General features: G+C 41.5%; 1 protein-coding gene across 5 annotated transcripts in view; it reads right to left on the reverse strand.

The window, feature by feature from the left end:
• ATXN7 (ataxin 7) overlaps positions 1 to 18,533 on the reverse strand; it is an 89,675-nt gene that overhangs the window by 56,928 nt on the left and 14,214 nt on the right. For 3 of the 5 annotated variants that reach the window (XM_065845348.2, XM_071813270.1, XM_065845347.2), the window contains exons 2-4: positions 14,295 to 14,387; positions 6,043 to 6,300; positions 5,339 to 5,407 (exon numbers count right to left, since the gene is read on the reverse strand). In XM_065845348.2, the coding sequence (XP_065701420.1) occupies positions 5,339 to 5,407; positions 6,043 to 6,300; positions 14,295 to 14,328 (361 nt within the window). In that variant the 5' untranslated portion in view covers positions 14,329 to 14,387. Of the gene's footprint in view, positions 1 to 5,338; positions 5,408 to 6,042; positions 6,301 to 6,449; positions 6,697 to 14,294; positions 14,388 to 18,533 lie in introns of those variants that run through there. The other 2 variants (XM_065845349.2, XM_065845350.2) reach the window with 2 other exon arrangements.

Consider the following 18,533-nt stretch of genomic DNA (forward strand, 5'->3'; position numbering starts at 1 on the left):
TCTCTTACTTGTATTTACAACTTCATATTGGAACAAAAGTTTCAGCAATGCTTTAATTATTTATTGAACCTGCTGCTGGGAAAATTCTAGACCTTGGGTCTATGTCATAAAGATGCTTCCAGTGAGCCCTCCTGGACTCATCCTGGATTTCACGGTTCAACCCTGCCCAGCACAGGCTCAAGAAGAACAGGGGTTCATGGCATAGTTCTTATTATGCTCACAGCTCTGGTACCTTCCATTAAGAACAATTAATATAATCAAATCGCAAAGATTCTGCTGAATGCTCTGGACGTTCACAGGGTCTCGTCCCCTCCCCAGGGCACACTAACTGTCCAAGACCAGAAGTGAAACTGCTACTGAGCGACAGGATGCTGAACAAAATTTGCTCCCTCTTGCTCTCCTGATAGATCCTTACAGTCATAAAGTCTTCTGGAGTGTCTTCTGAACGTGCCTAATAAAAACTGACGAGCTGCACTCCCACAGAAAATTCAGCACTTCTTTATTAAGACCAGTATAGCCTAAAAACTGAAAGAACAGCACTACACTACATCGCCATACAGCCAGCATCAGTTCTGACCTGCAATATATTCGAGCCCATCTAACACACCACTGACCATTGCTCAACTGACCTCAACCTATGATAAAAGTAAATTGTCCCCTCTGCATCTCCCTCCATGAACACAGAGGGGACCATCTCATCCAAAATAGCTCAGTTATGTACAGAGAGCAACCAGAAACTCCCTTGGGATTCTCAGAAGCACCAAGCACAAACAGTTAGAATAAATCACTGGCAGACTGTATGGAGGCCATAAAGGTGGCAAAAACCTCTTTTTAGCCAAGATTCAACAATCTTGATCAATGACAATTGATGAAATTGAGCTCAAGACCCAAGTCACATGTGGTGTTCTCCTCCTATACTTTGCTTCCAGTTAGCTATAAATTATAGTGATGGAACCAGTGAAGTGCTTGCAATAGGTAGAACCAAGTGAAAAAAAAAGGGGCTGCACATGTAACTGAAAGAACAAGATGCTTAAGCTCTTGCAAAGACACCCAAAGTTTTCAGCATGAACCGGATAAACAATCAAAACAAGTTGTCAAACCAAATCTCTCCTGTGTTCTCCACACTTTTATTCTCCATTCTGAGATGCTGCAGGTTCCTTTGCAGTTTTATTATTATATGTATTTTAATATTATTTCATGAGTCAATATCAGAATCTAACAGACTGTCACCCCAACCACTTCCAAAAGGTTGGACACATTAACAAGTATTAGTGCAAGTAACAATGATCTTTGTTGAGAGCAGACTGGTTCTTTCTCTTTGTCTTCCCAACACAGGCTTGAGGGTTGTGGTGGCTTGATTTTTTTGGATTTGTTTTATTTAAAACAAAATACAAGATAATTGGTAGCAACTGGAAAGACACTGTAGAGAATCAGTTTCTTTGGGGGGGTGAGTCCCAATGAACACCTTTACGCCTTGTCCTTTCTACTCAGAGTTTCTCTGCTCTTTCACAGAGTGAAATGAGCCAACCTGTTGTCAAATTTTGCAAGAAGCAAAAGTTCACTCTATTGAAGCCTGTCAGAGTTACCACAAATGAACCCTACGCCTGCTAACACAGTTCTACTTAGAGATCACCTTCACAACAATAATGGGCTTGAAAATTTTTTAAAAAAAACCAAACTCAGCACAGGTTGGCAAGAACCTCCTGAAAAATGAACTTATTTGCCAAAATGTTTCAAGCACCAATTACAAAGTTTGACACTAAGAATCTTCTTTTCTTCTTCAAGGGAAAAACTGTCAGATACTAAAGTCACGCTAACCTCCTTTTGAGACAAACCAAGTGTCTGTGAGCATGTTGGCTGTACCTGATGGCACATGCTCCCAGCATCCCACAAACAAGTTTGAAAGATGCACTTCAGCGAAGTTTCATTTTAAAACATAAGAAAAACGCATGAAGAGGACTAGATTTTCCACCTCACTGTTTGAGAATGCATTTACAGATCATACTGCAACATTCTATACTTGATTCATCGCAGCAAAAGCTGCATGGCAGGGCAGTCACACCTTTAGCTGGATCACGAGAAGTAAGTAATTAAGTGACTGTATGAGCTAAACGATTCTGTCACGTGAACTACATATGAAAATAACTGAAGTACAATTATTTCTAATGTGCTCTTACACTGATAGTGTTGCTCATCACAACAAGACTTCAGCGTACAAAGTAAAATTTAAAGAGCACTTTAAAAATCACATTTTCCTGTAGTGAAGGATACCCCTTGTCATCTCCATCTGTTGGGGATTTTCCGTACCAAAAGAGAGTCACAGCCATTGGGCCTGTACCTTATTCGTGCAGCTCTGATTTTTACATTAAAAGCTCAGCATGGACTGTTACTGCCTTAAAAAGCAACATGTAGAAAAGCAAGTTTCTCAGCTTGGTGAAGGTCTGCAAGGAACCCAGCAAGAACGATTACATATTATGGATTAGCAGAATAAAAAGCACATAAGAACAGTGAAAAAGAGAAGACACAAACATTGGGAGTTTAGGAAGCTCAAATTCAACTTCTAATTCTTACTTTGATGCAAGCTGGGTTACGTCAAGGAGGGTTAGATACAGAAAAAAGTGTTTGAGACTATGAACTAATTTTAGTTTCCTGATCCCTACATGGAACTGGCATCACTGACAGGTATTAAGGACTCATCAGGCTTCACAACCACCAGCGCACAGAGAGGAGCTGCCTGATCAGCAAATAGGAAATGCCAGTGACAAAGGTGTGTCTGAAATCCTGCCTCTCTCCACAGCTTGCAAAGATTGTCCTGGAGTTACACATTTACGTCCTTCATTCCTCTAAAAGAATAACAGGCTTCATTCTTTTCCTTTAAATAACAACAAAAGGAGAAGCTGGTAACGTTAAGCCTTTTTTTAATGCAGTGTTACAACACTCACTTTCCATTCAGGAGACCCAGACTCTGCTGCCTGCGAGCCTGAAATCCACCTCTGGCCACCAGGCAGGCTGGGGATGGAGCTGTTCCCACTGGAAGATGCAGAGAAACCGAACAAGGGAAAGGGAACCACGACAACCCATAACCCAGTGGGTACGCAGGCCGGTGGGAGCCTGACCTGAAAGCTGGCAATTGTTACATAAAGAAAATAGTTCTTGGTTTTGAACCCAATTCTAATAAGCGGGCTGTAAAGTCATGTCCCCTCCTTCGCTCCCTCTCCAGGCCATGAATATTTAATTCTTTTATGCAAACTGGAAGAGTTGTAATGCAAGGTTAAATTAGCCTAAATAACCTTGAAGTCCTTTTGTGAAGTTGGGCCTCTGAGTCAACTCCTAATCGGTAGAGAAAGAACTTTCTTACACAACGAGTTCTGTTGTTAGCCATTTTTAACATACTGTGTGGTACCGTGACAAAAATCTTTAGGTTATAGTTGATTTGTTAAAATGTATACCTTTGATTCACCTTTCTGTGGTAAGATTCATGGTTTAGACAGTCTGATTATTTAATAAATGAGTGCAAGTTTCTTCCTGGGAAAAGGAATCTGTTACAGTATTCCCAAAATTTTATTTGATAACACGACACATACAAATGCTGGCATGTTTTGCTGCTCTCCTAATTCTTTAAGCGCAAACTCAATTAACATTACTTTTGCTTTATTTTGCAGCAGGCTCAGCTCCCTACAGACTAGCTACAGGTAAACACCAAGTCAGTGTCTCATTAATATGTCGTAAACCAACCAAAATAAATAGACTTCTGGAAGCCTGACAGGGCTACTAAGTTCCACTTTTAATTCTCAAAGTGTTTTATGAACTTCCTTTAACTCATAACCCTACAAATCATTTACATGGTTGGAGTCAGTGTGGGGAAGCTGTTTCTCAGTGGTCAGCCTATGCAAAAACAGTTTCATGATCTCTCTAGAGGAAAAAAAGCCAACAAAGATTATTCTTCACCCTGCCAGCTAAACTTTAAAATCTGAAACCTTAGACGTTTGCATTTTAAGAGGTAGAAATAAGAAAGAATGTTTGAAAATTCTTATTAGTAAAATCTTTACTAGGATAACATGTATGCTTTTTGTTATAAATGCTGTTTTAACACTTGAATGATTTGCCTATTCAGAAAAATAAATACCCAACACAACTATTAGACTGGAACTCAGCAACAAAGTAATAAAGTCATTTTTCAAATGCCTAAGAACTTACACACACACACTCAGGAGATAGCAAAATGACACAAGTGTTTCTGAATTCCGCAGCATAGCTGTCTATTGCATCTCTCCAACATGTCAGTGACCACTGACTCTCACCTTAGAAACCGATTTTTTCCAAATTTTAGCAACACGAGGAATTCTACAATAAATAGATGTTTTATTCAGCCTCAGTACAGATCACTGCCTCCCAGCCTTACTAGCTTGTGCCACCTCACTTTAGTTTTCATTTGCTGTTTGTAGCTCACAAGTACAGAAGTGCTGAATCAGATAATCTCCTAATGTCCTGCCTTCTGCAATCGTAAACCAAGTTTACAAATTCAGTCTTCCATCTCTAACAGTGTCAAAGAAGCAACTCAGGTCTAACTGATCTAGTATTTAAAAAAACGAGATCTGTTCTATGGCATACTTCTCAGAAACAGAAAGTCCGATGGAACCGAGCTAGTGTCAACAATATTGAGAAAGTTTTAGAACGTTTCTCTGTTATATAATAATTTTTTAACTGGAAAAACAAACAAAAAAAAACACCTGAGCATCATAAATCAGACCCATCACTGTTTTTTCCCACCTCCCTGTTACAAAGTTACCAATAATCTATAGCTTTCATTCATCATTTGTTTACAACTCCAAGTAACATTGTTACTCTTGAAACAAACTAGGCCTTAATGGGCTTTTGCTAATCACAGGTGAAAGGTCACTCTCATTTAGCAATGCACTAATAAATAAACAAAACACACTGACATGACAGAGAAAGGGATCAGCACTCAAACACTGACATGGATTATATTACAAATCAAAATATTTTAGCTCAAGAGAAGATACTAACAGTGCTGATCACACAGCTTCCTTAGGACTATTTATGTTCTAAAAAAAAAAAAAAAACAAAAACCAAAAATAACTAGAAACGCAGTAAACATAATAAGTAACCTATGCCCTGCCTTGCAGTTTCGAGATTATATATTAATTTAATAGTAAGGCTAATAACACCACTCACTGACAGGCTGCAAATCCCATATCCAAAGTGACAGGATTGAAAGTAAAGTTCCTTTCTCTTTCCTATGAACATCCTCTCAGTAATTAGTTACAAGCAGCAAAACTTCTCTGCTCACTTTTCTTGAAGAACAAATCGCACTCACCTTCTCTGCAAAGTCGCATTGCTTCTCGATTTCTTCCATATTCCTTGAAACTTTCTTCTAATGCTGTTCCTAAAACAAAAAAAGTCACAAGATCTCAATCCATGCACAAGTCACAGAGTAGGACTGACCCCCGGCTGTAACCCATTCCCCCTTTGGGGACACACCAGCACATCAGGGATATCCGCAGTAACACGGCTTCACAGAGAGAGAGACGTCCCATCCCGGCCCCTGGGCCGGGGCTGCCCGGGCCGCTGTCAGCGGCGGGGGATGCCTCACCTGGAACGGGAGCTCCCCCAGCCCAGGCTGAACCGAGGGCAGGAGATACCGGCCGCCGGGAACGGGCTCAGACCTTCTCGCCCCATGTCCCGGATTACAGGAACTGGGGCAAGCACTGTCCGTTCCGCGCCGCTCCCGAGCCCCCGGCCGGGGGGCACAGCCGCCCCGGGAACCGCGCACCGGACAACGAACTCGGCCGCGACGTTGGGAGCGGGCGGGGGGGGGGCGGGGGCGGAGAAAGGGACCCAACCTCCTCTCTGGGCCCGGGACCCGCGGCGTCCTCCAGCCGGGCACCCTGCCGTGTCGTATCGGCGCCCCACGGTCCCTCCCACGGCGGGGCCGCGCCCGGGGCACCCTCAGCCCCGGGGGAAGCGGGTACCCGGCCGGTAGAGGAGGTTGGGCGCGGGGGGGGGGCGGCGGCCGCTTACCGTCGTTCCCGTGAAGTTTAGCAGCATCGACCCAGTGGCTCCAGGGCTGCCCCAGCATCGCCTCGGGGCTGGGCAGAGACCTGCGCTCCCCGACGGCCGCCATTGCCGCTGCGGTGGCGGCGGGGCCGGCGCCGCTCCCGCCTCCTCCGCCTCCTCCTTCGCCGTGGCGGGGCCGCCGCTGCCGCTGCCTGGCCGCCGCCGCGCTGCGCTGCTCCCTTCTGACGTCACCCGCGGCCCGCGCCGACATTCTTTCCGCTGCTATAATGTAACGAGAAAAAGTCATCGGGCGCTTAAGGTGGCGCCGCGCTTTTAAGGAAGCGCCGCGGCGCTGTCAGCCCGCTCGCTCTCCTCCTCCCCGGCACCCCCTCCGCGGGGAACCTGCGGCCCTTGGGGCGGCGTCGACTCACCTCTGCCGCGGCCCGGGGGCCAGGAGCCGGGTGCCCATTATTGTACGGGGAGCGCTCCCTTCCTCTTGGTGAAGGTATAGGTGAGGCGCGTTTGTGTTTGCGCTAACAAAGCAGCGGAAGGGAGCGGGGCGCGGAGGTGGGGGAAGAAGCAGAGCTACACCGCCCGCCAGGCGCTTCCTAGCTCTACGGCCCGCGACCCTACAAAAACAACGGCCGCATCACAACCCCGCCTGGCACCCGCTGCCCCGGGAAGGGGGGGGTGGGGGGCGGATCAACGACGCGACGCGGCTGGGCGGAGCCGGGCTTGCGCGCCCCGCCCCTCTTCGCCGGACCACCTTAAACCCGGCGCCTCCTTAAAAGCAGCTGCTCGCAGGAAACTCGCTCCGGGCGGGCGGCGTCCCCCCCACCTCGCCCGGGGCGGTCCTGGGCAAGGGGGGGGAAGCCGCCCGCCCGGAGCGAGTTTCCTGCTCGCCGATGTCTTCGTTATATTCGTAACCTGTCTCCCAGGAGGGGTCTTGTCATTGTTATTCCGCGTTTCTTTTTAAACAACAGCTTTTTTTTTTTTTTTTTTTTTTTTTTTTTTTTTGGTGCCTCAACTTTGCGATGACGCTGAGCGGGTGCTAAAAGCCAACGTTAAAGGGATGCTTTCCTTGCCTGAAAAGTCCCAGTAACAAAGTTTAGGCTTTGCAAAAATCGAGTTATTTGATTTAAAATATATATATATAAAAATCTGGGTTTAGAATCCGTTTATTATGGGTTTTTCTCTCCAATCGACTAAAATGTTAAACTTTCAAATTAATCTCTCTGCTCACGATCTGCAAAGATTTCTGGCCACAATGTCCCTGTCAGTAACATGCTCAATGAACAGTTAAAGATGTATAAATCTCATCTGCTGCCTGCTCTGTAGGTACTCAGCCTATGGATAAAGCTTGAGAACACGATGAGTGGAAGTGGATCACATACATACATTTGCAAAACTAGGCTGCACAAATCAAAACTGTAAATAGATTTGCTAGACCACAAAGTCCCAGTCCTGCAAATGTCTGCTAATGAGCTAATGCTTTGTTATTTGCATTTAAACTGAAAATCCACAAAGATATAGATGTTCCTTTCCAAATTAAAGCATATAAATATGTATAAATAAAAGCTCGTCAGATAATTGTCATATGGGACGGGATAGGTTGCAAGTATAAGAATAGTTTCACTGTTCCACCCAACCGATAATACATGTCACACTCAGAATGTATCTTGTAAAATTGTAGATCTAATACAAAATGGTTAGTGAGATTTTTCTCTCCTCTTAATCACTTTAAGCCTAATTTAACTGGTTAAGAAAAACAGAAACACCACGAGATTTAGATAATGATAGCAATGATTACTTCTATCGCAGACGTTTGTAGCAGGATCAATTAACCAGGGCTATCAACTTCTTGAGCTGGGCCCTGATCTTTCAGTTACACGTGTTCTTAACTGTACTGGCGCTTCCCCCAAAGCAGTGGAACAGCCCTTCAGCTCAGGGCTGAGCATGGGGAAAGGTGCTTATGAGAGTGGAGTCTAAAGATAAATGATGAATGCAGGATATTATTGTTTGATTAATTATCAAATAGTTTATAATATAGAAAACTACTTATAATTAAAGCTAAGAATATCGCTGGAAGCAAAATGCCAGTCAAGTGAGTGCTAAACAATTTCTGAAGAGAAGCCAGATAGGAAAAAAAAATCTATGACCCATTTCTTTTAAGCTTAGCTTAAAATGCTCCACAAATGGAGTCTAATACAACATCTGTAGCTGAATTCAGACTCCAGCCAAAGGACAAGGCAAGTTACAGACAGAACTATATGCTCTGTGTCAAATATTCTGCTTTATATTACAAACTTCATTCATGGACCTCTCCTTTGTTCTGGAGGAAGCTGTCAGAAAGCTGCCCCAGCTGCAGTTGAAAAAAGAATCCCTGATACATCCGAGTGACCATCAAATTCATCAAGGCTTTTGCTGTTATTTATTTTACATAGGTCATGAAGCAAATACAGTGATGGGTGACCAAACAGAGCCACCTTTTAATAGTGACAGATTTTGCCATGGCCTATCAATTTCATGTTCATACATCACATGATTCTTTTCTTTAGACATTATTGATGTACGTATGTCAAATTATGCAAAAGTAAAATGGTTTAATTTGGAAAAATTGCATTGATTAGCTAACTACTTTAAGACGCCCATACACTATCAACTTTTCAGTTTCTAAGGCTGACACTCATCAAGCTACTCAAAAGTGTCTCTTGCTTTAAAAGTGCCAGCTGAACAGGTAAAGCACACACCCCTGTCATTTCATATAACTTCGATTATCCCCTTTCTTGCTCTTTTTTGCTCTTTCAAACTGGTTGTTGCATTTTTTCCCCCTCCTTCTTTCGCAGCTTTTCTTTTTTTCCTATATATTCCCACTCAAGATCTAATTCTGCAGTCTGGGCCTCAGGCTGTCCTTTGGTAAACCTTCTTCCGCTAGTAAAATATTTTCCCACTATGTCGTGAATACATCAGTATTCCAGCAGAGGGAGGAAAGCGGCAGCAGAAAGATCAGTTCATCACTTCAGTGCACAAGACTGATTAGTCACAGAGCAGCAATAGGAGCAGATGAAAAACTAATTTTACAAGGACTGGAGGTGGAGAGAATTTTCTTTTCCCACAAACTCACTATGCTGAAATATGTGTTTGGGTTTTTTAAGCACACAAGTTCAATTCCCTTGAATTGTTTCCATAGTGCTATACAGAGATGCATTGACGATTTTAGGGAAAAGCAGGGAAAACCCTGAAAATCCATCATGTTAGAAGGACATGAGAATTGAAAACGTGTACAAGCTGTAGACTTTGGACAGAGTTGACTACTATGAATCTGAGACATCCAGGTCAGGAGGATGGTCATTCAACGCCTCCTTGGCCATCAGTTGAGAGCAAGGGACACTTTCAGGATCACTTTGGTCCTTCCTGGTCCAAAGCACTTCCTGAAGAAGCCCTTCTCCTCCCACTAACCACAGAAGTAGTCAAGGACGAGCATACACATAAATCAGGCAGCTAGAATTAAGTGGGATGAATTTGGTCAGGAGAGGGCAGAACACTCCAGTATGGAAAGTGCTGCCTGGCAGCCAGTGCCCCCTTAAGAGAATAAGAAACAGTTCAGAAATGCTACAATTCAAAGGGCTTAAATGAGGAAGCAAAACAGACCAAGAAGGAGCGTTGGGACTGAGATGGTGCGTGAGTAACCACAGACTGGTTGTATGTGTGAATGAGAACAGGTATTCAGACAGCAGGGAGAAAAAACAGAGAGGAGTAAGTTAAGCTCATACAGAAAGTGGAGAAGGAAAAACATGAGGCAGGCAAAGAGCAGAAAACAGTAGATAATGTAGAGAAAATAGACAAATAATGGGGTGAAGAAAGTGCAAATGAACAAATATAACACAGTATGCAAAAAAGACTGAAAGAATGGAGCCAAGAAGAGGAAACAAAACACACAAAAAAGGAAAAAACATAGTTTTAAAGCTCACTAAAAAACAACATACTAACCACAGCTGGCCATACTATGACTAAGTGTATGCTTACAAATAGCATGCAACTGCTTAAAACTGCAGAGGATGGTTATTGTGTGGCATGACACTGCAGGCATTTTTTCACCTGTCCTGGCAGGTTTCGTACTTTTGCCAGGTGGTCTGGGAAAGCTGTTCAAACAGGGAACACCTTCCTCAGCTGCTCAGTTCCAATTTGTAAGACAGCCTCAGTACAGGACCTGAGATGTGAGAAGCCTTAACTAGGACGAAAAAGGAAGGATGGATCTGCAAACTCTTTGGAGAACAGAAGTGTAATGACACGATTCACTGACGATTTTCCACAACAGGGAGAACCTATGAGGGTGTCACTTTATCAGTACTCAGAAGAAGAAAACTAGTGAATTCATGAAAAAGTTTGTCAAGGAAAAGATCTGAGGGGCATTACGGCCCTAAAGGAAATCAAGTAAGTTAATTCTAGCTAAAAGGTATGAAATCAAGAAGGGCTTAAAAACCAAGAACGAATATTATTAGTAAAGACTTGTTGATAGATGAGATTCAAGATGAAAGGACAACTCAAGGAGCTGATATACTGAAGTGAAGTCCCAGCCCTCCCCTCAGTTCCTGCTGACAGCGGCAGAACTGGGAGTGTATTTTGTGCATTTCAATACGTCTCCAGTATGAGAAGTGTAGGAATATAACTGGGCAAGGAGGGAAGCAAGAGATAAAAAGTCTGTAGAAATCAGCATGTCCAGATGATGAGAGAACTATCCAGCCATAACAAAACAGACCATTTCATCTAAGCCTCACTGTAGAAAAACATTAACATATAAAAAAATCCTACATTACGGTAATCTGTAGCTCACTCTCACCTCCAGTGAAATCAAGCAACTTCTCCCTTTATAACTATACACAGGACCATGATCCCAAAGAATAATAATCATGAGCAGCACACAATAAATAATTATACAAGAAACCACACCAGTCTATTATCCTTTTCCCACAGATCCTGGAAACAGGTTAATGAGTATGATTTTATTAATGAGTAATACTTCAAAGGGGAAGATAAAGATGCTCACAACCGCTGGACTACAGCTACTTTAAATACTGGAATATGAAAGTATGTTGGAAACCTACTATAAACCATCTGTACCAGAGGAAAGAACAACATTGTTAAGATCACAAGGCTAACTTGAAGTGTCCTTTTCTAAGAACACAGAATGAGGGAATGGCGGCTAATAAATGTAAATAAATCTGAGAAGACTTCTGCATTGGGATGAGAATGCAATAGGTGCCCCTGTATGTTTATCCAAACATCACAACGACTACAGAAGACAGTACAACATTTTTACACCCAAACTATAAGCCAATGTTATTGCTATGTGTTAATAAAATATACAGTATCTAGCAAAGCATTGCAAACACCTCCTGCTTTATACAACTATCAAATGTCTTAAATGCAAGCCAAATTTCTGAAAGAATTGATGCCATAGTGATCTACAGCACAATAAGGATTATGCGGAATACAGGAACACGGATCTTTGCCCTGATTAGATGTCACCAAAATACTGTCAATTCTTGAAAACACTGAATAGTGTCACAGAGTTTTCAAGTGTTTTCAAATAGCTAAAACTACACAAAATACACCCAGTTAATGATTTGGAAATCAAACTAATGTTTATTAATTTTACATAAGGTATTGAAATCACCTTTTGAATTAGGAAATGTTAAAACAATTTCAGCAATGTGACTATGCAGATGAATCATTTTAATCAGAACCTGGTACGACCTTTCAATTTCTCATTTATACACAGAGAATATGATATTACGATTTAGAATGATTAAAACATGCAGCTATTCAGATCAATTGTAACGAAACATTAGAGCTGAATTTCCAGTTTTTTGAATCAAAGCACTTAATGGGAACAGTTTGATATCAACAATCTTCTGACGGAACCTGACTACCATGCAAAGTTTCGTAACCTACCTGGTTTCTTGACAGCTTTTCTATGCGGTTCCTTGGCAATTCATTGGGGCGGAAGCCTCTGGGTCCAAGCACAGCCCAAAGGACTCAGAAGTTCCTCCAGATCACAAAGATGCCTACCTATGATGTGTGGCTGCCTGAGACCCCACACCCCCAGAAGTCATGAATACCTATGTGCTGATTAACATCAAAGCAAGGGTCCTGAAAACCTCAGCGCATGGAAATTTATATTGATGCCATTCTTCTCACATTTGAATGCTACTTGCTGATGCTACCTGCACCGACCAAATGCTTAGCAGGCTAGCAACAAAGTATCATAGAAATTGGACACTGACACCTCTATGGGACTTGACACAATGCATCCAAGGGTGCTAAAAGAGTGAGCTTGAAAGGTCATGGACGTGGATCATGAGATTGGTGGTAAACTGGCTGAACTGCTGTGCTAAAAGGGTGGTAATGGCTCAATATCAAACTGGCCATCAGTTGCAAATAGTGTTCCTTGGGGTCAACACTGGGCTGACTCCTGTTCAATATCTCTTAAAATTATCTGGATGATGGATGACTAAGTGCATCCTCACCAAGCCTGCAGATGACACGAAACTTGGAAGACAGGTAGATACACCCAAAGGAAGTGTCACTATGTAGAGAGACTGTGACAGGCTGGAAGACTGAGCCAGTTCAAGAGACACACTAAAAATCTGGACAGGGTCCAGCACAGGAACACCAAGGTGATGAGAAGGCTGGAAAACGTATTGGAGAAAAGAGAAGGAATCGGGTTTGCTCAGCCTAACCAAGAGAAGGCTCAGGTGGGATGCAATCGCAGTCCTCCAATAAGTAAAACATAGTTATAGAGAAGATGGTGGTACTCTCTTCACACAAAACATGGTGACGGAGCAAGAGACAACAGGCACGAGTTGCTTCAGAAGTTCTGTCTGGATACAAGAAAAAATATTCAATGTGAGAATAAATAAATACTGGAAGAGGTTGTCCAGAATAATGGTGGAGTTTCCCTTGCTGGAAATATTTAACACTTGGCTTGACCAGGCCTCAGATAACCTGCTTTGAACAGAAGGTTGAACCAGATGATGTCCACAGGATTCTTCAAATCCAGACCTTCCTATAATTATATGAAAATCTGATAAATGTTGTGGCCCTATTTAGTGATGAGGAGTAAGGAAGCAGATAAGAACAATGCCAGTTTTAGTCTGCAACCCCAGGCACTCTGGGTTCACTAATACTGGCATTTCTCAGGCTGCTGGAAAATCCAGGGAAAAATATTTTGTTACAGAAACCTCAGATATTACAGTTTCCAACCTTACATATTGCAAGAGCCACACCATGACAAACAGTCTCCGCTCTTCTCGAGCCCAGATTAACTCTGCCACTTCAATCAGTTCTGCAGACCAGCTCCATGCTAACTGTAATGGCCCCTTCTGCTGCAATCTATTGTAAAATACATTAGAAGACGATTTGCACAGCAAATACTAGCCAGGCTGTAACAGACTGGATTCTTCAAGTCTGTGCATATGAAAAATGCTAACTTAGAGTGAAGTCTTTTCTTGTTTGGTGTCAAGCAAAAACATACAAAATGGTAAAACGCATGAGATGATAAAGAGCAGAGATAAATGTAAAGAGAACAGAGAAAGAAACAGATATTGTTTCAATGAATTATCAGTACCTGATAAAAGAATTGGCACTAGCAGCTCTTTAGCCAAAATTTCAATTTATTACCAGAATTTTCTGCTTTTCCAAACATTCTGCCAGGAATGTGAAGTCATGGAGAATAACCTCGCTGTGTTAGGCAAGTGTACAGTATCTGCCTCAGTTTACAGTTCTATTTTCTCAGCTCATGAGATAAAAAAATTGATGCAGCTGGGAGGCTATGGTATATACCAGAACCTAACAGCCTTCAAATGCTCGAAAGTATCACGAAAACATGGATAGATACAAATAATTACTTAGAAAAAGAAGCTTACTTCTTCTAAAATATCAGAAATCAATTAAAAATATTGCCTCTCTGCCACATCTTACTTGTCCAAATCACTTCACCTATGCGATTGCAATAAATAATCCAACTCACTTTTTAAGGTTGACTGTTCCATGCGTTGAATTCCCTTTAGGTTGATTGTAAGGTCACTTTATTTCCCATTGAAACATATATTAAACACCTGCAGTTTGAAATGAAAAAAGTCTCCCCACTGCATCTGGTAACACTTCAGACTTGCTTTGCAACCCTGTTAATATCCTGTTCTCCACGCTTCTCACACCTAAAGTATGTGAATATTATGCTTAAGGAAAATATTTGGGTAAGCAAGTTACAGTACCTTGAAAGTATGGTGAATCACTGGGTTGATTCATCAATCGATCTTCATCTGTTCAGATGTTGGAAGCTTTTTCTAACTTGTACCTGATTAATTCTGAAAGAAAATCAAAAAATAAGAGTATAGCAGTAAGACATTTGAAACCTTCTAACTGTAAATACATCTATTTAAAAACTAATACGAAGCGTTTTATCCATTTTACAAATACAGTTTCTGCAATGAACTTAAAATTGAAAGGTAAGCAGGGAGCTGTTATGCACTCGTACGTACAGAGCAGCTCTTTAAATGGCAGCCTGACATTACCAGAAAGGTATGCATTGGATGAAATCTCAGTCTTCGGCCCCGTTACTGCACTTACATCGACTCTTACTGACCAGATTTCCAAGCAGACAGTTATGTCTGTATCACAAGCTGGTAACAAGACAGCGCTGGATTTTTTACACAGGATTTTTCTAGAATATAGCACGACTCCAACAACAGGGGCTCTCGGTACGCAGTCATTGACATTTTTACCACCACGTCAGAGAACGCGGATAGCTAAAAATGATCCCTCACGTAATAGTCATTAGTGACTATTACTGCATCGCTGATGAAGAATTTAACAAAAAACTAGAGAGATGTACAGATCGAGTTCCCACAAAAGGAACTTTCATCATCTCAAGCTCAGTTTTTTAAAATCCTTTCATTCAATACTTATAATACTGTTTATATAAACCAAATTGAAGCCTGGTTTGCTTTGGTTTAGCACAAACCAACGCCTAACTGGTTAAAGCTAAACCAAAGCCCTGTTAAAAAAACAACTTCAACCATCGTTGTGCACAGATTATATTAAAGATCAAACAATTCATTTTCATAAGTGCTTTGAAATTAAACTGGCGACCTTTTTTTCATCTACTAAAAAGTCATGAAGATAGATATAAATAAGCCAATCTAGCGCTGGGACTGGATGACACTTCAGAGAAACCTATTTTTTTCCCCTCCAAGGATTAAAGTCCAGACCAGAGGAACGCGGTCCAAGAGGGCACCCCCGCCGTGCCGTGGCTGCAGGCTCTGCCCACTGGAAGGTGCAGAACAAACCTTTCCCTGCCTTCTGCTGCTCCTCCAGAAGCCGCCAGCAAACCGAGCTCATGTCTCTAAGTTCTTAGGCACTGAGGATAACCCCCTTTTTTTCTTTTAAACTGCAGTTTAGCAGCTGACGCTGTCTTGACTGAGATCACCTGCAGATATGTTTCTAAGCTTTACTCTGCTCAGTGACATAATTGATCTCAAGAAGCACATCCAAGCTTAATTATATTCTAGCTACACCCTATCAAATCTAGAATTTTCTTGTCTCCAGTGGACAACGCTTCAAAGCAAGTCCAGTATTATTTTCTCTCTTTCCTCTCCAGCCATTGTTCTGCATTATGGTTAATAATAACGATTGTTAACAAAGTTCTGCACTAGTAGAAGTCTCTGAAAATGTTGTATTTCCTTGTTACACATCCAAGTCTCATTGAATATTGCTGTAGAAAGCTTTCTCTTCAACTCTTGCTGCTGCTCACTGGGAAAGGCAATGCAGTGTTTGTCAAAAATACCTTTTTCCTTGGTATGTTTAGGACAGGAGACTGTGAATTCACATGGACCACCCCCTTCACAGAAGATCATTCAGTATTTAGCCTCAAAGTCCCAATCCCTTTGAGCATACGTTCCCTCAGTTGTGGGAGTAACTCGCTCCATCTCTACCCCAGTTTCTTCAGAGGATACAGAAGCTCTGCATGCAAAATGCCTTTTATCCTGATGTAAATATTATTAGTTCCATTGCTTCATTAAAAAATGAAAACAAAACTACCTATACAACAGATGACTTCTCCAAAGACTTAAATATCTAGGAATAGGGCAATAAGTAAGTGGTAAAAGACCAGATGAAGGTGAAGGAACAGCAAGAATTTTACTCCTGTATATGAGAGATCAGAGCATATTATGTCGCCACCTGTGAATTTTGCTGTAGGGATTACATCTGGAGTTGAGTTTGAAGGAAGTTAAGAGAATAAGTTTCAAAAGAGCAAAGTGACAGCTTAACAACCCTCTAAAGAGAACTCTTTCTCTGGATAATGGGTGGCAAAGAACAGGAATGATTCTTGTTGAGAATTTACAGCAGGTCAATTACCACCACAACTGTCAGCAAAGAGTAATGCGAGGAAGCGATGGGATGATTGCGAAGGCGGCAGGAGGAGCTCTCTCTCCAGAAGGTAAGCACTTGGGTACCCTGGAAAAGGGAAAGCTCGTTGAAAGATGACAAAAACAGTCAAAGCAGCAACCCAAGAAAATGGAAAAAGGCCTGCATTTTCAAAGCAATGAAGCAGACTTGGCATTATGTCACTCTCGATGCCTGACTATCAAAGAAACTTGGTCGCAATTGCTCCTTTGAGGAGTTACTGATATGCAAGACAGGAAACCACAGCCTGGCAGAGCAAAAGCTCCATCCCAGTCAAAACTCTGTCTACGGAGATGCATGTAATAAAGGCATAGATACGATGACTAAAGCGTATGATTCTTTAAGGGAAATATATTTACATGAAAATTGTAATTGCAAAGCAACTCTTTAAAAGAAAGGAAAAGTAAATGTATGTGATAAAGCTTCCCTAACTTTTGAAAGTATCAAAACTAAAGCTTCAGCTATCCAAACTGCTTTAACTCTTTTTTTTTTAGCTGTCAGAAATAAGCACCAAAGAAATGTGCCTGAATTTTGGAACATTCTTTGTCTTTTGTTAGCTACTAAATACCCAAATTTACAACAAAATACAATGTACACATTTATATAAACAAAGATTTGCACATGCTAGGTATCATCACCCCACTACTGGGCTTCATTTAAACATTTTGTTTATGGGGGTAAACTAGTGAGGTCTGAGTCTGCCCCTGGAAAAGTGGGTGTGGGAGGCGTGTGTTGAAGGAAGGCAACGGGAGGTGGCCAGAAGACTCGGGGCTGCTCCTAAATCAGAGCAATGCTCAGGCTGATCTAATTTGTGCTGGAGACTGACTCAGGACCCACTGACTGTAGAATCTCAGGGGGTCAAAGACAGTACAAGAGCTGCAGGCTCTAATAATTGGCCCTCCTGTTCCCTTCGGGAGACACGATTCTTTACATCTTCACAGATATTAAAAAGTAAGTACCAGTCATATGCTTCAAATAGCGATTCGATACTGAACTTCTGTAAATACCAATTAAAAAATTGCAGCATCTCAAGATTTCACATAGCTCCCATGTATACCAATATATTTCTCAGAATTACCTAAATATTTGCTATTATTTGTGCAAACACAAATGCAACAGAATATTCAGTGCAAAATATAATAATGGTACAAGTTATTCTGAAACCATTTAAAACACGCACAGGTATAGATAATGAGATAGGGTACAGATGAGGAGATAATGAGAAGGGTCAAATTTAAATAATGTCTTCAATGGAGAAGCAACAACACCTTTCAGATAATTCTAAATAACTTGATTAAAAGCTGCAAAATAATTACGTACACCAAAGTGCACTTGAGGGGTCCTAACTTTGCCTGCTGTCGTTTTCCTTTGTCTAATGGCAACAGGAAAAGATTTGCATTCATTATTTTGCTCAAAAAACCACGTTGTCACTAATTTCAGCTTTATCTTCCAAGAATTTCTCTTTTAACGTGGAAGTCTTCCTTAGCAGCAAGATTAACAACGTCATAAGAAGCCTTTGCATATTGCACTTGAGCTGTTTAAGTACAACCACACAAAGAGTGGAACAGACAGGTTAAAAAAATACATGGTTTCAGAAATAATGAAAAAAACCCTATAAGCAAGTATCTTGTCTTATATTTCAAAACACCTGCATCCTGCACTATGATTTACACTACCCTTCGAAAGTTCAATCCATATAACACATTAGCTTACTGTAGCAAACTAAGATAAATAAGGACAGCTGAAATTATATTTATATCTTTCTTTAAAAATGGTATTTATATACAACTGTAGAGAAGAAAAATATATGTTGCACATTTTACAACATAGGAATATTTCATACCAATTAGAACTTGTATTACATCAGAAACACAACCAACAAAAGACTAGTAGCAAGCAATAAGACACTGGACATCAGGATTTTCCTTTTTTTTGAAATAAATCAAATCCTGATTGGCTCATTTAGAAGGGTGCATGAAGTAAAACAGTACATGTGAAAAACAATATACAAAGGCATAATATAAACATACTTTGCAAGACAGAAAGGC

This window comes from Patagioenas fasciata, chromosome 10 (genome assembly GCF_037038585.1).
Source record: "Patagioenas fasciata isolate bPatFas1 chromosome 10, bPatFas1.hap1, whole genome shotgun sequence".
Classification (NCBI taxonomy): domain Eukaryota; kingdom Metazoa; phylum Chordata; class Aves; order Columbiformes; family Columbidae; genus Patagioenas; species Patagioenas fasciata.